The sequence below is a fragment of the Manis javanica genome, chromosome 8, assembly GCF_040802235.1.
Source record: "Manis javanica isolate MJ-LG chromosome 8, MJ_LKY, whole genome shotgun sequence".
NCBI classification, from domain to species: Eukaryota; Metazoa; Chordata; class Mammalia; order Pholidota; family Manidae; genus Manis; species Manis javanica.
In genome coordinates, this window is record NC_133163.1 from 14780623 (window position 1) to 14804820 (window position 24198).

General features: G+C 38.1%; 1 protein-coding gene across 7 annotated transcripts in view; it reads left to right on the forward strand.

Annotated features, from left to right (window-relative positions):
• Nucleotides 1-878: 878 nt before the first annotated feature.
• The window catches only part of EML5 (EMAP like 5), a 131010-nt gene continuing 107690 nt past the window's right edge, over nucleotides 879-24198 (forward strand). For 5 of the 7 annotated variants that reach the window (XR_012133726.1, XR_012133727.1, XM_073242007.1 and 2 more), the window contains exons 1-3: nucleotides 879-1402; nucleotides 16795-16954; nucleotides 24094-24192. Coding sequence is in view for 5 of the 7 variants with exons in the window: in XM_073242007.1 (XP_073098108.1) it covers nucleotides 1029-1402; nucleotides 16795-16954; nucleotides 24094-24192 (633 nt within the window). In the remaining 2 variants the exon portion in view is untranslated. The remainder of the gene's footprint in view (nucleotides 1403-16794; nucleotides 16955-24093; nucleotides 24193-24198) is intronic. The other 2 variants (XM_036991886.2, XM_036991887.2) reach the window with 1 other exon arrangement.

Genomic DNA, 24198 nt, shown 5'->3' on the forward strand with positions numbered 1-24198 from the left:
TGTTCAAAAAGTAATAAAAAAATTTGTTTAAGGTGCCATTGTTTAAAAGAAATTGGATCTGCCGTGTCATTTTTTAAATGTAAAGCCTACTTTCAGTTTTAAGGTCACCTACACAAATAAAAAAATGTACCCTTAGTAAGGCCGGTTTAGATGCTCAGTCTGGTGTAGTGCGCACGATGCAGCAGCAAGAAACACTCGCACATACACAGGGAGGGGAGACGAGGTTAGCATCTTCTTGGTTCTCTCACGGAAAAACGTAGCCCTGGTCGGGTACACGGGCCCCGCTGAGACCCGCAGACGCTTCCCGGGCGAGGACGCCCAGCAGCAGGGGGCGGGTCGCCGAGGGGCCGCCCCGGGCCTGGGCAGCTTCGGGAGGGCTCGGCTGCCCGCGCGCGGGCGGGACGCGGTCACAGCGGCGAGGGTAGCTCGTCCTGGCTGGAGGCAGCTGGGTTAGGCTTTGGGAGAGCAACGGCGCAGGAGCGGCTCCCAGGCGGCAGGGCCCGTGAGCGGCCGGCGCCCCGACAGTCCCCGGCTGGGAGGGCTGGGGCGGGACGAGCGCACGCGGCGGCGGCGAGGGGCGGGGCCGCGCGGGGCTGCGCGCCCGCCGCTTCTCTAGGCTCGGGGACGCGCGGCGCGCGCCTGCTGCACTGTGGACGAGGCCGCGGCGGGGCGCGAGCGCCGCCGGCGACCCGTTCTGGGGCCGCGGTGCGCGGCAGCTGCTGAAGACTGGGTGCGGGCGGGAGGCTCGGGGCCGCGGGCTGAGAGCGGGCGCGCCGAGGCCGGCGAAGGGCGCGCGGCACCCCGCTTGACAGCCGGCGGCTCCCGCTGCGCTCAGCATGTTCGGCGAGGCGATCGCTCGCCTCCCGCCCGTGGGCTGAGGCGGCGGCGGCCGGGAGAGGCGACATGCACCTGCCCGGCGCTGCGTAGAGGACACGGCAGGCGGGAAGCTACGGCCGCCGGCGGGAGGGCCCTCTTCTCCCGGCTGCCGCCGCGGGCCCGAGCCAGAGCGGCGGGGCGGGCGCCCCGACATGGCGGCCCGGAGCGCCCCGAACTGCCACCTGCGGCTCGAGTGGGTGTACGGCTACCGGGGCCACCAGTGCCGCAACAACCTCTACTACACGGCGGCCAAGGAGATCGTGTACTTCGTGGCGGGCGTCGGCGTGGTGTACAGCCCGCGGGAGCATCGGCAGAAGTTCTACCGGGGCCACAGCGACGACATCATCAGGTACGGGGGGCAGGAGCCGCCGCCGTCACCCGCGCGAGCCGCGCGCGGAGTTTGCGCCGGCCTGTCCTCCTGCCGGGAGCATCGCCCCAGAGAAACCCGCAGCTGCTTTGTGCAGAATCCACCCTCCCACCCCCGGCAGACGCTGACCGCATCTTGGCGTTCCAGCCTCTCCCTCGGGTCAGTGCGTGAAGACTAAGTTCGCGGATCCCCTCGCGCTCGGCTTTATGGCTTTGTACCCTTCTCCCTCCACCAAAAGCTGCAAAAAGGGTGACTGGTTTTGTTTGGTTTTGGTAGCAATTTACTCCTTTAAGTGTCATCAGAGATTTCTTATTAAACGAATTATTAAAGCGTCAGGGGGAAATCCTTTCCCTAATAGAAAAGTGATCAAAGTACCGCAAGCTGTAGGCTGGTCCCGGGGAGCGCGCCTAGGTGGCATCCTGGAGGGCACTCACCTTTTTGCCCTATCATTAGTTCAGCTTTCACTGCCTGCTCTTGCCAGCAGAGAAAAGAAAGCCCGGCAACCTGCAGGCAATTCATTGGACATTAAAATTTGCACACCTTAAAGGCAGTTTGGGGGTAAGTTTTATCTGAAGAAGCTGCTAAAAATAATTCCACCGATTTCCAATTCTCTTGTTTCCTCTTCATTAAAGTAATATTAAATATGCTTACTTTCTTTCACTTTTTTTTTGTCATTTTAATTCTTTGGGCGGAATCTTGAGAGTTGGTGCCAGCATTTTTTTTTTACATATTAGCGGTATGTTTGAAATGTAATTTTCAGTCTGTGTCACAATAAAACAATTGTGGCAAAGTTAAAAGCTGCAGAAATTATTCTAGGCCTTTGACTATTGCCTCAAGCACAGCATTTTTGCCTAGACAGTAGGAAAATATATTTAAAAACATTTCGAGAATGTGTATGCAGCTTCTAGGTTTTTAACAGAGACTGTGATTGGATTTGGTGACTCAGTTTTATTCCCTTGTTTATGTTCCACAGCATTTAAAGTGAGCATTTCAAATCCACTGTCTTTGGTTTGATGTGTTGTAGGCTAGAATCTCTGGTTCTTAAGCTCCGTAAATAACAAAGTTCTTCTGTTTTGCATTTCTGTCCATCGGATTTGTAAGAAAGAAAAGAAGGCCTAGGATGAACAGAAGGTAGTGCAAAATGGATGGAATAAAGATAAGCAGAGGCAGAACTGAGGTGGAATAGGGAATGAGGTGCTGTTTTAGTTCATTTGTTTGTTGTTCACCCCAGGAGCAGAATTTACCACAGTTCTTTGTCTTTGTCCCTAATCCTTTCCAGTTTTCTCCCTTTTCTATGTGTTAGGTCTCCCACAGTGCAGGGGATAGTAGCTTTACCAGAGGGGCTAGAAGCCCTCCTCCAGATGTGCAGTCTGTTAGGTTGAATTCAGCAGGTGGGGTAGGAGAGAAGGATTTTGAGGTCTTCTGGAGGTACACTTCCTTTCACTCCTTGGTGGTGGAGAGCAGCATGGTGGTAAGGCCTTCCGAAATTAGAAATGATTTATTTGATGGGGTAAATTTTGTTTTGTTTATTTTTACAGCTATATTTTATGTCACACTGCTTGCATTTTTACAATTGTGTTTCCGTAAACCGTAAGGCATGCTTTTGCCTTCTTTTGGTATATATCTTATGTAAGATACATATATCTTAATATTTCAAAGTGATAACTTAGTCTGATTTTTGCTGTAATTGGATACATGCTTATGATTTTATGCAAATGATTCATCCTTAACATAAGTAAAAGGGTTCCTGAAAACTTGTAGTGGGGTAGTAAAATCTGAATCACAAAGCATCTTGAAATTTGTGACACAAATTTAACAGTACTAAGAATGTAATTTAGAAATCTGTCGAAAAGCTCTGGAGATTTTATTTCAAACACTAATGACAGAGATCATTCTTGTTAGTGAAAAAGATCAGACACATGTTCAAACCTTCCCATTTTTTCAGTTCAGTGTTTGAACTATAAGTGTAGAAAGCTACTCCAGTAATTTTCCAATTATATCACAGCAGAAAATGTAGTATTCATAGCGATTGCATGGCGGAAAACAAGGTGGTTAAAATGTTATCCTTAGTAAATAAAAAGTCATGCTGTTTTTATCTGCCGTTTTGTTTACATATTTACTTGAAACTTAGATAAAACTGGTCAAATATGATTTGGTCTCTGGGGCTAAGACTATGCCGGAAGGAGCAGATCAGTGTCCTGAGGCTTTGAAAATGTAGATACTGTGTTAGTTTTTAAAGACTGAATCATGACCAGTCTCTCATTTTACTACATCTGCCACATGATTTGTCTTCTTACTGTTTGTGTTGCTTATAGTTGTCTCATTTCTTTTTGCCATGTATCTGTATATACTTCTCTAGCAATTTATCCTTTGTATTTATTTCAGTACTACTGATTTATATAGAAATCAGTTTCACTATCAGAAATAATATAAGAATTTCTGGGTCACTTTTTCTTAATGTTTTTTTCTGTGTCTCAAGAGGTATGATAAAATTCTCTAGTTGCTAGGTGTTTATTTTAGGTTTAAAACTAAGATAAAAGATACTAGGCTACTACCAGTTTTAGTATAAGGTGCCCATCTATAGCTGGGTCTGTATTTTGAAACTTTTGCCAGTTGTCTTCCCAAAGGATGCAATAACTTTAAAATTTTTTTCTGGTTACTGCCCATTAACATGTTCTTGACAAGTTTGTCCCTGAAGCAGTAGGTATTATGGACAGTTTTCAAATAATTTATCACCAGTCAAGACCATTGTTGGAATATAGTTAGTTTGGTGTACTTTGGGACTTGACTCAGTTTCTCTTATGCCAGTGAACCTCTACATTAAATTGCTTGAGCCCATTGTTTATGTACTTTGTAGGTACAGAATTTTTTTTTCTAAACTTGGTGAAAGTATCTCACAAGCTGGTGATGAGCTTAAAAGATATTATGCATCTGAAATACTTTGAGAAGTATACCATATCATATAGTTGTAGATTAGAATAATAATTATTCATTGCATCTATGTATAATACAACTTTTTTTTTCTTTAGAAGAATTCAAAGTTGTAATAGCACTTTTATTCAGTTGTGGTAGGAGGTGTTCTTAAGAAACAACTGATCAAACCTCACCATCATCTAATAAAAATGCTCTTAGCAGCTCTGTATTTATGGTATGAAAGCTTGATTTATTCCGTACAAGTCAAAATTGTGGTTGGAAAAGCAATTCAGAATGTATGATGAATCCATGGTGAATCAGTACTTTTTGTGTTTTGTATGGGTTCAGGGTAGCAACTTTTTAAGGTCTGGCAGGAATTACTGCTAACATACTATTGTCTGTTTAATGTTTCCAGATATGTGGTCAATAGTTCCCAAACCTGGCTGATCATCAGAGTCTTTTAAGGAGCTTTTTGCCATTTTCTAGCCTTTTCCTCAGATGCCCTAAGTCAGAATCCTCTGGGTTTAGGGCCTATCTGGTTTGTAAAAAGGGCCCCACATGATTCTGTTTGGGAAGCACACTTGGAATCTGTATCCTAAATCCTGTATACCTAGAATTCTTAACATAAACAGTTTGAGAAGTGGGTATAAGCTCTCATCTCAAACCTGATACCAGAATTTTCTTAAGCATGTGTAACACCTAAAAGTAGTACTTTAGAAAGTATTAGAATACAAACAGATTTAGTAAAATGCCCATGTGTTTAAGTAACTAGAATTAGGTGAGCTTAACTTTCACAAACTATGTAATGATTTTATTCTATAAGAGTTCATTTTATGTCTGGATATCAAAATACTGATGGTCATTTGTTCTTCAAATACTGCATAGTTTAAGGGATAAAATTAGGTGTTTTCAGAGGAAGGTAGGAATTATCCAAATTGTCATAAATATACATTAAGTGTATCTTTGTTGTTTACTTAGGGAAAAGTCAAATTTTTAGATTTGCATTATGATAACTATTATCCTTGTTGTATAATATCTCATCAAATATGCAAATAACTAATAAAATGTATTTGGACATAAATTAAGGAAAACATGGAATGATAAATTATTCTTAGAAGCTATTAAGAATTTAGCTGTTCTTTCAAGGCCTTTTTCACACATTAAAGAGATACAGGTTTGCCCCACTATCTGAAAGTAGAGTGTTCCCATGAAACCTTTTGGAAGTGGAAATAGCATAAAGTGAAGAAACAATTACCATTAATTCATATAAGAAATGTTTGAGCTTTCCACAACCCAAAAAATAACCTCTCCCAAGCTTTTTTGATACTTTACAACATATCTTGCTAATGGAACAAAATAGAGATAGAGCACAGATGCTCACACAGTTCAAAGCTATGGCGGCTTGATGCTGAGTGTGGTCCCTGGGGAAGGAGCTTAGTGGGGCCACTCTTGCTGCTGAAGGTGTGTGCTGCTTCTATAATGGGTCACTGCAAAACAAACACTGAATGCTATTTTCACCTCTTTTTGTAAAAGTGAAAATCCTTCAGATTTGCTTCAGGTAGTGAAAACAGTTACTAATGTAGGTCTTTTATAAAACTGAAGTGTTGTGACACAAACTTCCAAAAAATGGGGGATACCTATATTTACTGAGCATTGGCTTTGTGCAAGACTCCTGAACACCTTTGAGTATTCAGCACATTATAGACACTGTCAGTCAAGGAATGATTTAGGCTGCTATGTGTACAAGGGATAGCACTAGTGAATGTGATATGGTATGTACATGGGAACTTAACAGTTCACGCTAGTGTTTGCTAGTGACTATAATACCTAAGCTAGGTCTTTGAGGAAAAGGAACAAATAGTCGTCAGAAGAAATGAGCGAAGGTAAAGCATTTTGGGACGAGGTAACGTCAATATATATAGTGGTCTTGTGTTCAGAAAGTTTACCTGAAAGTGGTGTTTGTACTCACTATCTCGAGTTCTTTTTCTCCCATCCAGTCTTGGCTCTATTTCACCGAAACAGCTCTTGCCAAGATCACTAGTGACCTCCACATTTCCATATCTAGTGGTCAATTCTTTGTTCCCATCTTCTTTGATTTATCATCATTCTTTTCTACAGTTGGTCACACCTTCTTAAGACACTTTCTTAAGTGGTATCTAAGACACACATGAGTGTAGAAATAAGTGTTTCATGGTTTACTTATTCTTCCAGCAAATATTTATTGAGCACTTATTATTTGCCAGGGGCTGTTGTTAGCCCTAAAATGAGATTGATACCGTTGGGAAGAGGTTAAATACGTATTTAGTTAGGGTGGCCAGAAAGACTTTACTGTAAAGAATAAGGGTAACACTTGAAATAAAGACTTGTAGGTGAGGTAATGTGCTATGTGGATATGTGAGGGAAGGACATTTCAGGCAAAGGGACTATCAAGTGCAAAAGCCCTAAAGTGGAATGCCTGGTGTATTTGAGGAACAGTTAGAAAGTTGGTATGACCAGAGAATAGTGATTTTGGGTGAAAGAATGAGAAATGAGGTGTGAAGGAGTAATGGCGGTGTTATGTAGGCCTTTATAGGCTACTGAGAGGAATTTAACCTTTCCGTCTGAGATTGGAAGTTATTGGAACAGTTTAATTAAATTCGTGATATAATTTGAATCTTTTAACAAGGTCAGTGTGGCTCCTAGATTGATAACAGATGCAGTAAGAGGGGCAGGATGGAAGCAGAAAGACCAGTTAGAAGACTGTTGCAAGTATCCAGTCAAGGGATATTAGGGGCTTGCACTCTCCCCACTTTTATTCAACATAGTACTGGAGGTCCTAGCCACGGCAATCAGACAACACAAAGAAATAAAAGGCATCCAGATTGGTAAGGAAGAAGTCAAATTGTCACTCTTTGCAGATGACATGATATTGTACATAGAAAACCCTAAAGACTCCACTCTAAAACTACTAGAACTAATATCTGAATTCAGCAAAGTTGCAGGATACAAAATTAATACACAGAAATCTGTTGCATTCCTGTACACTAACAATGAATTGGCAGAAAGAGAAATCAGGAAAGCAATTCCATTCACAATTGCATCAAAAAGATAAAATACCTAGGAATAAACCTAACCAAGGAAGTGAAAGACCTATACCCTGAAAATTATAAGACACTCTTAAGATAAATTAAAGAGGACACTAATAAATGGAAATTCATTCCATGCTCTTGGGTAGGAAGAATTAATATTGTCAAAATGGCCATCCTGCCTAAAGCAATCTACAGATTCAATGCAATCCCTATGAAAATACTGACAGCATTCTTCAACAAACTGAACAAATAGTTCTAAAATTCATATGGACCCACAAAAACCCCGAATAGCCAAAGCAATCCTGAGAAGGAAGAATAAAGCAGGAGGGATCTCACTTCCCAACTTTAAGCTCTACTACAAAGCCACAGTAATCAAGACAATTTGGTACTGGCACAAAAACAGAGCCACAGACCAGTGGAACAGAATAGAGAGCCCAGATATTAACCCAAACATATATGGTCAATTAATATATGATAAAGGAGCCATGGACATACAAGGGGAAATGAGAGCCTCTTCAACAGCTGGTGTTGGCAAAACTGGACAACTACATGTAAGAGAATGAAACTGGATTACTGTCTAGCTCCATACACAAAAGTAAACTCGAAATGGATCAAAGACCTGAATGTAAGTCATGAACCATAAAACTCTTAGAAGAAAACGTAGGCAAAACTCTCTTGAATATAAAGATGAGCAACTTCTTCATGAACATATCTCTCCGGGCAAGGGAAACAAAAGCAAAAATGAACAAGTGGGACTATATCAAACAAAAAAGCTTCTGTACAGCAAAGAACACCATCAGTAGAACAACAAGACATCCTACAGTATGGGAGAATATATTCATAAATTACATATCTGATAACGGGTTGACATCCAAAATATACAAAGAGCTCATGCCCCTCAACAAACTAAAAGCAAATAATCCAATTAAAAAATGGGCAGAGTTGCTGAACAGACAGTTCTCCAAAGAAGAAATTCAGATGGCCAACAGGTACATGAAAAGATGCTCCACATCCCTAATTATTAGAGAATGCAAATTAAAACCACAATGAGATATCACCTCACACCAGATAGGATGGCCACCATCCGAAAGACAAACAACAACAAATGTTGGCGAGGATGTGGAGAAAGGGGAACCCTCCTACACAGCTGGTGGGAATGTAAATTAGTTCAGCCGTGGAAAGCAGTATGGAGGTTCCTCAAAAAACTCAAAATAGAAATACCATTTGACCCAGGAATCCCACTCCTAGGAATTTACCCTAAGAATGCAGGAGCCCAGTATGAAAAAGACATATGCACCCCAATGTTTATCGCAGCACTATTTACAATAGCCAAGAAATGGAAACAACCTAAGTGTCCATCAGTAGTTGAATGGATAAAGATGATGTGGTACATATACACAATGGAATATTATTCAGCCATCAGAAGAAATCAAATCCTACCATTTGCAATAACATGGATGGAGCTAGAGGGTATTATGCTCAGTGAAATAAGCCAGGCAGAGAAAGACAAGTATGAAATGATTTCACTCATCTGTGGAGTATAAGAACAAAGAAAAAGGTGAAGGAACAAAACAGCAGCAGACTCACAGAACCCAAGAATGGACTAATAGTTACCAAAGGGAAAGGGACTGTAGAGGATGGGTGGGAAGGGAGGGATAAGGGAAAAAGAGGTATTATGATTAGCGCACATAATGTGGGGGGTGGGGGTACAGGGAAGGTATAGTACAGAGAAGACAAGTAGTGATTCTATAGCATCTTACTACGCTGATGAACAGTGACTGTAATGGGGTATGTGGTGGGGACTTGATAATGGGGGAATCTAATGACCACAGTGTTGCTTTTGTAATTGTATATTAATGATACCAAAATTAAAAATAAAAAAAGAGAGATATTAGGGGCTTGGACCAGAGTGTTAACACTGAAATTAATGAGAAAGGGTAAGATGTATTTTCAAGATAAAGGCAGCATGATTTACTGATGGATCAGGTATAAATTGTGACAGAAAAGAAAAGTCAGTGATGATTGCAGTTTTGGGCCAGAACAACTGAAAGAATGGAGTTGCCAATTACTGAATTAGGCAAGATTGGGAAGAACAAGGTTTCTGTTAGGGAGAAAGAGAGGATCATGAACTCTGTGTTTGAAGTGTTCCATTTGAGATACTAATACATAACCAAATGGGGTTGTAAATTAGGCAGTTGAACATAAGTGTTTATAATTCAGGCAAGCCGGCTGAGCTGGTACAAATTTAGATGTTATCAGAATACAGATTATTTAAAGCCATTAACTTGGCTAAGATCACTGAGGGAGTGAGTATAGAGAAAGGATCTAAAAGAAATGGATTTCTATAGCACTCCAACATTTAAATGAAGAAGAGATGAAAATGAATGACAAAAATGTGGCCAGAGAGGCAGAAGGAGAACCAAGTGTGGAGTCATGAAAGAGTCTTTCAGGGAGAAGGTAGTGATCAACTCTATCAAGAAAGGTGAGGAGTGCTTCACCTTAATGGTGATGGTAGCTGTTTTGTAATTATTACATTGTAATTCCAAGACTCTCCAGGCGATTGTGTGTGTCCAGGTGATTAGGGGAATGGGTGAAGCAGGAAGAAGTCAAAATAAGTCATGCATTTTTAACATACAAAACTGGCCACCTTCTGGATTTGTTGCATGGCTAGTAGCTTTAGATCTTTGCTGTCCAAAGGTGTGGTCCTTAACCGGCAGCCCAAGCATCACCTGTGAACTAGTTACAGCTCAAACCCCACTCCAGACCTGCTGAATTAGACTGTGCATTTTAACAACATTCTCAGGAAATTTGTAAGCATACAGAAGTTTGAAAAGCACACTCCGGATCAGCAGTTTTCAAAGTGCAGTTCTTTGACCAGTAGTATTAGTATCACCTGGAAACTCGAAACACCAGTTTTCAGGCTTCTCCGTACAGACCTAATCAGAAACTGTAGGCACAGGACCCAGGAATCCATTTCAGTCACCTCTAGGTGATATTGCTATATTCTACAGTTGGGAACCACTCCTCTAGATTTTTGAGTCTCAACCCTGGCTGCATATTAGAATCACTTGGAAAATTTAAAAACAAAGTATACAGAGTAAAACCAACAATGACTGAGTCTCATCCCTAGAAATTTTGATTTAATTTGTTTAGGTTGGATCTCAGGTATAGCTTTTTGTTGTTCTGTTTTTAATTTTTGAGCTTCACAGATGGTTTGATATGCAGTCAGGATGGCAAACCACTTCTCTAGATATAGTAGTAATCTATGTTTAGCTAGTAGGCCGGGAAGTCTACCTGAAGAAGCTCAGGACCTAAGCAGATTTATTCATTTGCTATTATGCATTATATAACAAAGTGGATAATTTGCCAAGTATTGAAATCCCTTTATAAACTTTGGGCCTCTTGTCTAACATCCTTCAATGCTGTACATCCCTTTTGGAGATTACCCAAAATAGCAAACTTTAGTATGTTTTTTCTATTAATGGGTCTGCTCAGTATCATCAGGGGCTAAAAACACTAAAAGGCAGATATCTTGCATCATCATTCCAGAAAAATGCCCACTCATTGGGGACCTGGAAATTTCACTTAATAGGCAAAATTATGTGCATGCTTTTGGATAAAGTGACGGTTCGTATGGTCAGGATCTTCACCTGAACCTAAACTACTTGATGATGTAACAGGCCTGCTGCTAGGCTACTGTAGGCCACGAGCTATTATTGACAGAGTCACTGTATAAAGAGCTCTGCTTAGTGCTCTGGGTGGAGGCAGAGACAAGGAGGATTACAGACCTGCAGACTGCTGGATGCAGACGTAATTCCAGTGCTGACCTGTGGTCCAGAGAACAAGCTGAGTAATAAACCCTTTCACCCAAGAACGTTCCGTTGTCATTCCTCAGTTTCACTGAATCCACAGTGAACTTGCCCCGGGCTGAAACCCACTGTCAAGACAATTGGCAATAGTCGACAGGATTTATTGTTGACCAAGGAAAAAGAACAGGCTGCCCTCAGGGAGGAGTGTTTCAGTGGGCTGTGCCTATGGATGCGGAGGCATTCAAGTGTCCCCAGTGGTTATTGGTGGCTGAAATGGTGTCACTGCGAAGTGCTGTGGAAATGGTAAAGAATGTTGTGGTAGCTCAGAAGGAAACAGCACAAGAAGGAGCAGCGGCCCGAGAAGAAGCAGCACAAGCAGCAGGATGAGAGCGCAGGCTGCCAGGTGCCGTGGGGCAGGTGAAGGATGTAGTGGAGCCATCAGCCCCAGAAATGGAGGAGGGGATTGACGAATGGGTGGGGGTGGAGGCCCTGCCTGTGCCGGGGGCATCAGCCCCTCCTCAGTTGAAACCCCACCTGGCGGAAAGTTGGTGGAAAGCCCGAAAGACTCTACTGTCATTTCTTTGGTCACATTGAATCCATGGTGAACTTGCCCGGGGCTAAAACCCATTGGCAAGACAGTCCTAGATGATGTCAAGTGAGGTGTAACCTACTGCCCCAAGTGATGATTTCAGCAGACTCACGGAACAATCATAACCGTTGGCTGAGTGATTTAAATCATGGAAAGCCCAAGATTGTCCATTAATTTCCATTTTGGAGCCAGAATCTGTAGAAAGAAATAGACCAAATATCCAATATGTTAATATGTTAATAGTTAATGGGGCATATAAATGCCCATCAAAAGGACAGATCATCCCCACCCTACAAAATTCTAAAGTGGATATATTTTCATGGACAGATGAAAAAGCATCTGAGGTTCGGGTTCAGTCAGGTCAAGGTAGTGACTGGGATACTGTATTTTGTGGGGCTGGAGATGTAGCCATTAACCAAGCATGAAGCATAACAGCTGACTGGCTTCTCTTTCAGCAAGTGTCCTCAATATGGATCAGTATTCTGAGACACCGTAGGACTGGCATGGGGTTACTCCCAGCCACTGTAAACAAGCTGCCTTGACTACAGTGGTATCTATTCTAATTATATGGTGACACATAGCATTACCATATTGGTCAAAGACAGCAAGAAGTGGCATAAAATTCTTAATAGCTTCTGGATTTTCTGTTTACAATGTCACTCTCTGTTGGCCAATGTAACTTAAACGTAGATTGGATTATTAAAAGGTTAAGTGAAATATAGTGCGTGCCTTCTAACACTGGCATGCATATCCATCTGAAATAGTATGAGAGAAAAACGCTAAATTATTCCTTGACTGCTGGAATGAGGGGATAGGCATGGGAATGAAGATGGGCATCACACCCTGGTTCTAGCTATTTTGGAGGTCATAGACAGGCTCAATTCATCATAAAAAAACACAAAATTCTTATTTTTTTTTTTCTGGGATAGATAGCTTATAATGCTGGATTGGCAAACAAAAGATTATGATTTTAAGAGATGTTAACTCAGATTTCACCCTGTAAGTTACCTTGGTCTTGACTATCAGGGGGAGAATATCTGATTTTATTTTAATTCAGAGGTTGGGGAATATAGAGATAAAGCAAAGAAACGTTTTGAATATGAGGTGAGAATTCTGGATTGTATCATTGCCAAAGTGTGGATGGTGTCAACCCTTGATGGAGCCCAAGAAAGGGAGAGGTCATAGTTATGGATACTGGACATATGTAGTGTGTTTTTGGTGCTAATGTAAATGGTATTGTGTTCTTAATTTTAAATCCCATTTGTTCATTGTAAGTACATAGGAAAGCAATTGACTATGGCATATTAACCTTATCCTGCAACTTTGCTATAATCACTTATTATCTCCTTTTTTGTTTTTGTTTTATTTTTGCTGACTCAGATTTTCTACATAGACAATCATGTCATTGGTAAACAAAAACATTTTTATGTCTCCCTTCCCATTAGGTATGTTTTCTTTTCCTTGCTGAATTGCAGTAGCAAGGAGTTCCATCACAATGCTGAAAAGAGTGATGAGAGGGGACAGTCTTGACTTGTGCTTGATTATAATGGGAAAGCTTAGGGTTTGTCACCATGAGATACTATCTTAGCTGTAGTTTTTTTGTACATACTCTTTATCAAGTTGTATTCCTAGTTGTATTCCCCTGTATTCCTTGTTTCTGAGCGTTTTTATCATGAATGGGTGTTGTAGTTTTGTCAGATGCTTTTTCTGCATCTCCTGGTTTAATTGCATTTAAAAAACCATGATATGTAGTTTTTCTTTTTTACTCTTTATATATTATGGATTATATTGATTCTTAAATCATTCCTGGGATAAATCCTATTTGATCATGGTATGTAATTCTTTCATATTTCTTTGTATTCAGTTTGCTAATATTTTGTTGAAGAGTCATGAGAGATTTTGGTCTGTAGTTTTCTTTTCTTGTAATGTCTTTGTCTGGTTTGGGTATTAGGATAATGCTAGCCTCATAGATGAGTTAGGAAGTATACCCTCTGCTTCTATCATCTGAAAGAGATTGTAGAGAATTGGTATAATTTCTTCCTAAAATGTTTGGTAGAATTTACTGGTGAACCCATCTGGGTCTGGTACTTACTGTTTTGGAAGGTTGTTAATTATTGATTCAATTTCTTTAATAGATACAGGACTGTTTAGATCATCTATTTCTTCTTGCATGACTTTTAGCAAATTGTGTCTGATACATGTATTCTTAAGTAGCTGAAGTTGCACTGTAAGATTTTGGATTCTGTGCCTTTTATTTAACATTATAACCTAAGTTTTCCCCAGTATTATGAAAAATCCCCATACATATTTTAATGACAGCATGATAGTGTTTCATAATTATTTTACCTTTTCTTAAATGTTGGACACTTAGTTTGGCTATATAGTTACAAATAATGATACAGGAACAAAAAACTATACATTAGATTTTTTTTTAATCAAGGATCATTTCATTCAAAAAACTTCTTTTAACACCAACAGCTCTTTTAGAAATGCATTTAATAAATACTGATTGAATATCTGCTGTGTGCTAGTCATTGTTCTAGATGCTTAAGGTATAATACGAACAAAAAGAAGTCTCTGTCCTAATGGAATACATTGTAGTAGAAGAGGGTAAGATAATAAATGCATAATGGTAATTTTAGATAGTGTTAACTATTACAAATAAAATAGGTTAATGGGATAGAATATATTGGGATGACTAGGGGTAGTTAGTTTAGGTTTCTCTAAGCAATTACATTTGACCTGAAGCATGAATGATGTGAATAAAGCAAGATTTTGGAGATCAGTATAGGCAAAGACTTTAAGAGCATCATAATAAGCTTGGCCTTTTCAAGGGACAGAAAGGCCAGTGTGGCTGGAGGGTAGTGAAAAAGGGAATAGTTGAACTTGAGGTTTGTGAAGTAAGCAAGGGCATGTCTTGCAGAGCCTTGTAAGTGCCATATTATATAGTTCGGTTTTTATTCTAATTTTAATAGGAAGCTACTTAACCAGATGAATGATGAGGTCAAATTTGTATTGTTTTGAACGATCACTCTGGCTTTAAAGTGGAGCAATAGGTACTGAACCCAAAAACCCAGGAGTCATCTTGGATCGCTCCCTTTCCTTTAGTTCCTACCTCCAATCAGTTCTGTTTTAATATACTCCTAACTTTTCCCTCTTTTAGTTCATCCTCTACCCTGATGACAGAAGTGATTGTTTTCCTTTCTTAAGGCAAATCTGATCATTTAAATCTACTTGTAGAAAAATTTATCAACAAGAAAATTACATTCATTGCCTTTGCTGGTGTACATTAACCATTACCAACTATTAAGTCTTTGTCTTGTTTTTAAAGTCTCACAAATTACTTACGGTGAATTATGGGTGATCTTTCTGTTTCTTAAAATAGGATTTGTGCTATCATAATAAAAACAGTATGGTACTGGCTAAAAACAGACAAGTAGATCAGTGGGACAGAATTGAGAGCCCAGAGATAAACCCACACATATATATGTCAGCAATTAATTTGTGACAAAGGAACCAAGAACATACAGTGGAGAAAGAATAGTCTTTCAATAAACAATGTTGGGAAAACTAGACAGCCACATGCAAAAGAATGAAACTATACCACCACCTTACACCATACACAAAAATGGACTAAATACTTGAATGTCAGACCTGAAGTCATAAAATTCCTAGAAGAAAACCTTGGTAGTAAGCTCCTTCACACTGGTCTTAGTAATGTTTTTGTGGAAGGGAAAAGCAGGGAAAACAAAAGCTAAAGTAAACAGATGGGACTATATAAAACAAAACTTGTACATGGCAAAGGAAATCATCAAAATGAAAGATATTTGCAAATCATATGTCCAACAAAGGGTTAATATCCAAACTAGATAAAGAACTCATGCAACTTAACAACAGTAAAAAAAACCCAAATAAAAAATGGGAAAAGGATCTGAAAATAGATCTTTCCAAAGAAGACATACAGATAGCCAACAGGCACATGAAAAGATGGTCAACATCATTAATTATTAGGGAAATGCAAATCAAACTCACAATGAAATATTGCCCTACATCAGTTAGATTGTCAACAAGACAAGAAATAACAAGTGTTGTTGAGGATGTGTAGAAAAGGGAACCCTCATACACTGTTGGTGGGAATGAAAGCTGGTGCAGCCTCTATGGAAAACAAAAAATTAAGAATAGAACTACCATATGATCCAGCAATTCTACCTCAGAGTATTTATCCAAACAACATAAAAACACTAATTTGAAAAAGATACATGCATCCTAGTGTTCATAGTAGCATTTTTTACAGTAGCCAAGATATGGAAACAACCTAAATGTCCATTGATGAAGGAATGGACAAAGAAAATATGGCATATTTACATGATGGAATACTACTCAGCCATAAAAAAGAATGGAATCTTGCCATTTTTCCTTAAGGGTATTATGTTAAGTGAAATGAGTCAGGAGAAAGACACAAACAACATGGTTTCACTCCTGTGTGGAATTTACAAAAAAAGCAAAACAAAAACTAACTCATAGATGCAAAGAACGGATTGGTGATTATCACAAAGAAAGGGGGTTGAGGAGTGAGTGAAATAGATGAAGAAGGTCAAATGTACAGTGATGGATGGTAACTAGTCTTTAGTGGTGATCACTGTGTAATGAATGCAGATGTCAAATTATAATGTATACCTGAAACTTATATAACATTTATTAATTTTAGCTCAAAAAAATAAGGGGATTTGTAATATAAGTATTAGTGTTATTAGAGGAGTACTACCAAATGCTGGTTTTAGACATTAAGATTTGGTCTACCTTTATCCAGTAAAAAGTAAAATAGGAGAGAGGGCTTTAAAACAAATGAATACCAAATGAGAAAAATAGTAGGTTGGTACAGTTGCTACTAATTTGTTGCTGTGGTTCAAGTTGATCCCTATTGAAAATATTTGAGAAGTTTACTTGCATTTTATCATATTACAGGGATTATGAAGTCTATCATTAATTGTTTATCACATATACTATTCAGTTAGTAACTCTCAGCATGGATTTTTATAAAAGTCATTTTAAATCCAAATTATTTAAAATGGTAAGTCTAATTTTCACATTGGCATATAAAATATTATATAAACCAAATGTTGTAAAGTTCAATAAGCAAGTTTTAACTCTGTTTGCTTGTTTGTTTGGCAGCCTTGCATTGCATCCTGAACGAGTACTGGTAGCAACAGGACAAGTTGGGAAAGAACCTTACATCTGTGTTTGGGATTCATACACTGTGCAGACCGTATCAGTTCTAAAGGATGTCCATACACATGGTATAGCTTGCTTAGCATTTGACATAGATGGACAGGTATGTGATAATATCTTTTTCTAAACTGTGTTTTAAAAATATGTACTATAAAAATGATTATAAATCCATAAATATTGAATTGGAAAGCAGTTGATGAAAATAACTTGTTTGTTCAAGGTGAAGGTGAGTAGGTGGGGTGGGTGGTGTATGTAGGGAAAATATGAACGCTAAGGTTTTTTTCACACATCAAGAACTTCTCAGTTGAATTAATTACTATTATGAAAATCAAGATTCTTTTCCATGGAATAATATATATATAATTGTACATATAATTCTCTTCCAGGTAGTATATGTTGATAGGACAGATGGAAGACATCTTAGGAAAATTGAATTTCTCTGAGTAGAGCTGTATGTTTTAATTCTCAGTTAAAGTTTTCTATTAAAATTATATTTTTTATTGAAAATAATCAAGCAGTTCCTATAATATTGGCTATTTTTATATTAATAAGTTCCCAAATTATTATCTACCTCTAATCAATGATTTTTAAAAATTAAGCATGCCAAGAGCTTTTTTGTGGTGCTTCCAAGGAACTATTATACCTAAAACATATTTAAGAAGTGGTAAGAAGTTGGATTTTGCAGGTGTAGTTAATTTATAGTTATTAAAAAACTTTTACATTAAAATTAGACTTTAAAAATTAACATTTTAACTTTTAGGAAAATTTTACTTATCTGCTCTTTGATTCATAAAATTGATTTTGTACATCTGTATTTCACAGAAACAGATTACATTGTGTTCTATTCCCTTGAAAATGATAGCCAGTAGATGTTTCATTTATAATTCTAATGAATAGATTCTTTGAATATCATGGATTAATATGACTTTCTTGGAAGAGTCTGGTAAGGGATCTATAAAGACTTAACTGGAACCTCTCTTTTGGGGAATGATGTGCTTCTAGGTTTAATATCACTGAGTAGCAGTGATTGGCAGTTACAGAACCTTTATTTGTGTCCCCATTTTGCTATATTTCAAATCCCTAAATATCCTCACATCTACTTTTTTAAAGGAAGAGAATAATACTCTTTACCTACTTCACAGTAGATTAAATTTTAGGAAACATACCTACAAAGTTGTTTTTAAAAGTCGTTTACCAAAGGTGTTATGAAATCCAAGGTATTTTAACTACAAGTGTTTATATACTTTAAATACAGATGTTTTCTTCTTAACTTTGAAATTGCCCTTTCTAAAGTAATAAGGAATTTCTCGTACATATATGGAAAGAAATCATGACCATAACTTTGACTAGTTGACTAGGTGAAAACCTCTAATTTCACTTATTTTAAGCAATTTATAAGAGAAGTCTTGGGTGTAAGAACATAGTGATTTAATCCTCCATTTACCCCATGGTCCCAAGCACTTAAGCCGGTGAGAATTATGCCGGAGGCTTGCCTGGGTTTACCCGGCTTTATCTCTAAACGTCCCGACCCTCCCCCAAAGCAGCAGGCCGAGCGGATCCACAATAAAAGGCACCACGCTGCTGCCTCTCTCTGTCTCTGTCTCTCTCTCTCTGCTGCTCTCTCTCTGCTCTCTGCTCTCTGTCCCGCTGCTCCCTCTCTCTCTTTCTCCACTTCCACTTCTGGGGCAGCCACTCTCTCCTTCAGATAATAAAGTCTCTTGCGTGGGTCCGTGTCTCCTGAGTCGTTCTGGGTAAGGAGGGTCGCGGCGAGATACGCTTTCATTGGGTACATGTATTTTATTATCACAGATCTTCATGAGAACGTGTTACTTCAAAATTTAAGCTCATAAAAGAGCATGGTAGCCAGAAGTTGCTGAGCATATACTAAGTGCCAGGCATTGTGCTAAGCCATTATCTCATTTAATCCTCACAACAACCCCATGAAATAGAAACTATTATTATCTTTATTTTACAGATAAAGAAACTGAGATTTAGAGAGGTTAAATAACTTGCCCCAGGTTACACAGCTAGTAAATGGAGCCAGAGCTGGAACCCAGGTCAGTCACACTCCAAAGCTCATGTTTTTAACCACAATGCTTTACTGCCTCCCAGACATTTAGGAGGTGGTCATGTCTCGAAACGAATTCATCAATCTTAAGTATCTTAAGTACAATTAAAGCTTTTACAGAACTGCTACCAACTGAAGATTAAGAGTATCTCTGAAATTATGTTAATGAGAAAATGCTTTAGTTAAAAAGTGTATTTGAAAACCTAACTATTCACTAATATTTATGAACTGTTTATGAGATACCAACTAGGAAATACTGTATAATTTTTACATTTTCTGGTAGGTTTGAAACACAAATGATCAATTAAGATTTATCCAATGAATAAGTTTCCCTGTTAGTGGTAGTGCTGAAAGTTCTTTTCCCAGAAGCTCTCTTCTGAATGGATTGAAAATTCATGCTAATCCTGGAAGTCTGCCTTATTGGTAATAATTAGAGCCTGAAAGGCCATGTAGATAAATCCGCATCAAACAGGGACTAAAATTTCATTGTAAATGGGAGAGGGGGCTGAAGGAGGGGAAATTTGACTGGTACTTTATCTTGAAAATATTACCATAATTCATAAAAACACATTTTTCATTTTTAACAAAATGCAAATTATAGTTACAGCTCTGTTAATTTGTAGGATGAACTAAAAACAAAGTGTTAAATTTGTTTACCTAATTTGTCAATGATATGCTGGTACAAAATTGAGTTAGTTTACCTTCGACTTTTGGCACATGATTATGAAGAGGGTCATTTTTACAAAAATATTAGAGGAGTTTACTTGTTTTTTCAAAGGCCTTTTAGCAATCTCTTGATATCTAAACATTTCTCAAGTGTCTATTGTATTATGCTTGAATATTCTTTGTTTCTATTGCTTTGCTACACCCTAACTTCTAATGGCTTTATGTATGATTTGAGCACTATTTATTCCATTAAGCTTTGTATCTTTTGCAAAATTTCTGATTTTACTTTGTAACATTGTAACAATTCTTATATAATGAACATTGAGATCAAAGGACCCCTATGCTAGCATATTTTAAGTTTAATTTAATTTAATTAATTTAAGCTTTTGGCCAGTTATGGTTTGCTATGTGTATGGTGAGCTGAGTCAGAGAGGACAGACATCAATAGAAAGGACAGTGCCTTTCTGAATATTCCTCACTTTATACTTTCTTTGTTTTAGCTAGATATTTCTGATACTCTTTATTTTTAAAATATTAAAGATTCTCGAGGGCAAATCATCTCCTCTTGTTCCCCTGGGCTTTCTGCTGCTGGGAATTTATGGAGAGCCATGACAAACTTTATTCTGTGCCTTTTTATGTTAGCCATTTGAAGGTTTAAATAGTAATTTTACTTTGCAGAAAGTCTTTCTAACTGGGTACTAGATAGCATTTCTCATTCAGATGGGTAGAGGACTTGGGTTCTGAAAGCTAAATATGGTCATGGTAAACTAATAATGATGATGATGGTAATGGCAAACAGTTATATAACGTTAACCATATGCCAGGCACTCTTCTACTCCTTTATTCATGTGTATATGTTAATTCTCATATTAACCATATGAGATACTTGTATTATCCCCACTTAATCGGTGAGGAAACTAAGATATAGAGAGGCTAAATAACTGCCCAAAGTAATACGATTAATGAGAGGTGGATCTGGTATTCAAACCTAGGCAACCTGGTAGAAAACCTCTGTTCTAAACCAGAATTAGTAAACTTTCTGCAACAAGTCAGCCAGTAAATAGTTTAAGTTTTGTGGGCCATACAGTCTCTATCTCACCTACTCAGCTCTGCATTGTAGTGTAAAAGCAGTCTTAGACCCCTTGTAAAAGAATGGTTGTGGTTGTGTCCCGGTAAAACTTTATTTACAAAAACAGAGTACAGGCTAGATTTGGCCTGAGAGTTACGGTTTTCAGACCCCTGCTTCTAAACCAGTGCTTTTCAAAGTATGTGTTGTGGTTTAGTCCTTGTGATTTCTTTAACCCTTCAGTTACTTAGAAGTGTATTGTTAGTTTCCAAATATTTGGAGTATTTTCTGCATAACTGTTATTCTAATTTATTCTGTTTTGTCAGAGAATATACTCTATATTTTAATTTTTAAAAATTCATTTAAGCCTATTTTGTGTTTCACGATTTTGTGATCTTCATGAAACTTCATGTGTGCTTGGAAAGGATATGGAAAAATATATACTGTTTCTTTCTGTTTATTGTGCTATTGTTCATTTTATTTCTATATATTTTATAAACCCTGTAATAACTTGTTATTTTTTGCTTTAACGAGTTAGTTTTAAAAGAAAATTAAAAACAAGTCTTATTTACATATTTACCATTTGGGCATGCTTCATATATGTAAATTAAGTCTCTCTTTATCATCTTCCTTCTGCCTGAAGAAACTTCAATTATCATATTGTCTAGTGCAGATTTATTAAAGATGAATTTTCCTCACCTTTTGCTTACTTGAAAAAGACTTTATTCTGACCCAAGTTTCAAAAGATATTCTTGCTAGGTTTACAATCCTGTGTTGGCATTCCCCTCACTGCTCCCAGCAGGTTATTCACTGTCATCTGACATACATAGCTTCAGATGACAAGTCTGGGATAATTTTTTAATCTTTGTTCCTCCATACCAAAATTGTCTTACTTTTTGGCTGCTTTTAAGATTTTTCTCCTTAGTACTCATTTGAACAACTTAATTACCATGGATGATGATGTGTGTATTGAGCATCTTAGATTTGTGGGTTTATGGGTTTCATCAAATTTAGAAAAATTTGACTCTATTTCTTCAGTTTTGTTTTGTTTTTTTATTTTCTTCCATCTTCTCCTTTTGGAACCACAGCTACCTGAATGTATGTTAGACCACTTGCTATTTTTCTCAAGGTAACTGAGGTTCTGTTAATTTTTTTTATTCCTTTTCTTTCTATGCTTTGTTTTGAATAGTTTCTGTTGACATGTCTTCAAGTTCATTTATCTTTTCTTTATTGCCCAAATTGCTGTTAATCCTTTGGAGCATATTTTCATTTTAGATAATTTAACATTTTTATAAATTTTACATGTTCTTCTTTTATAGCTTCCATGTCTCTTTTTATTCTTTGCGTGTTTGTTTTAAAATAATTTGCATCATGAACATTTTCATTTTAACAGCTGATTATCTCCTAATTTTAATCAGCTCTGTGATTCTTGAGTCTGTTTCTATTAGCTAATTTTTCTCTTGGCTGTTGGTTGCATTTTCCTTTTCACATATCCAGTAATTTTTTTAAATTTGGTGCTGGACATTGAGTATGTTATATTTTGAATACTGGATTAGTTGTATCCCTTTAAAGTGTTTTGGACGTTATTCCAACAGGTAGTTAAGTTCCTTGTGGATCAGTTTGACCCTTATGAAAAGTTGCTTTCAAGCTTGTTTTGGGCAGATATAGTGTAGCTTTTTCTCTAGGACTACTGATTTAACTTAACAACTAAGGTGTGACTACATCCCACCAAAATATCCCTACTGAATACCCGGTGAATCCAAAGAGATACATCCATTCTGGCTAATGAGCATTTGAGTGATCCTGATCCTTCATGACCTCGAGGAGTTATTTGGCTTTAGTTCCCCAGCAATTGTTCTTTTTTTAGAATTTGTTCTTTGTATGGTGTCACGGATTTCACCCAATGCATGCAAACATTCATGTTCTCATAAACAAATTTTCAGGGGCTTTTTCTCTGCTCTGTAAATTCCAGCCTTCTTGGTTTCTGAACTCCAGGTTCGCGGGTCTTCTCGGATCAGCAAGTCTTCTGGGTGATACTTGAATTCCACCTTTTTGTGCTGTAGTCTGGAAGCTGCCCCCCAGAGGAAGACAGAGCAATTAACAAGACTCACCTTGTTTCCCTGTCTTTAGGGCTCACAGAACTTTACTTACTGTTATGAATGTCTAAAAAATTTGTATATTTTGTACAGTTTTCTAGTTGTTTACATCAATGGTGCAGGTTCAGCCCTGATATTCCTTCATGGGCAGAAATACCTCTTTCATGTTTGTTAACCTCTCACACGTTCCCTCAGTGTCTGCTCCCTTCAGTCTCTTCATCTCCCTCTCATCCCCTATTTAATTCTTCCACTGAGTTTTAAATTTCATTTATTTTACTTTTCTAGAAATTGTGTTGCTTCTTCAAATCTGACTGGATACTTTTCATAGACCCCTATTTGCTCACATGAAGATATTTTGAAGCCTTATTTTATTCTTCTACTCACATTAAGCTTATTTTATATCACCTGAAAATTCCAATGTCTGATGTTTTATAGGACTGATCTAGCTAATTCTCACTCATGGTCCCTATTTCCTGTGGTTCTGGGGGGGGTATTTATTTTTAATTTTAGGTTTATTTTCATTGAATTGCTACCTGTAGGAGTTCTTTGAGGGATGCATTGAAATTTCAGTACTCTGCATAGGATTTACATTTGCGTATACCACATTCTTGAAGTTGCTTGAAGATTGCAACCCTTAGGACAACCTGAATGAAATTTTTCATTTGAAGGATTCATGATTGATATGGATTTAGGCCCTACAGCAGTGTAAGGGCTGCTTGTGGCTACAAATTTTCAGGGAGGTTTTTTTCCCCTTTTGTGCATTGCCGTCCCCTTCTTTAAAAAGGGATGTTTCTTATTTTCCCTCACTCAGAGGAGTTTAGTGCTTTAGTCAGAGATCTGCAATTCAAAATCCCCACCTTGGGCAGGCCCTAAACTTTATCTCCTATTTCTGTTCAGAATACAGAACAAAAATCAGGCTTATCAAGATTTAGTTGGTACCTTTGGAGTAAAGTGGATGTAGGAGCTCCCTTACCCTCCAGAATTCCCTTAGGAAATCACTTTGTTTTTGTTCTCAGATTTCTTAATTCCTTGACAGCTTATCAGTACATTTAAAAGGATGTTTTTACATTTTTTCTAGTGTTTTTAGTTTTTGGAAGAGAGAGATTGAGGGTATTTCATTAATCTTATTGTTAGAAATGGAAGTTAGAAATGTGAAGAACAACACGTACATGCAAATATTAACAACATGGCATACATCCACCCTTCCTCTGTGAGGTTTGTAAAACATAAATATTGTAAGTTTTGATATTTATAATTCTCATGAGTAGAACTTGTTTGCTATTTATAATTTGGTTCTTTTTTTATTTGCATTTTATTTCTTCCTGGACTTCTTGGACATAATTCAGCGCCTGGTTTCAGTTGGACTCGATTCAAAGAATGTAGTTTGTGTTTGGGATTGGAAAAGGGGGAAAATGTTATCTATGGCTCCTGGTCACACAGATAGAGTAAGT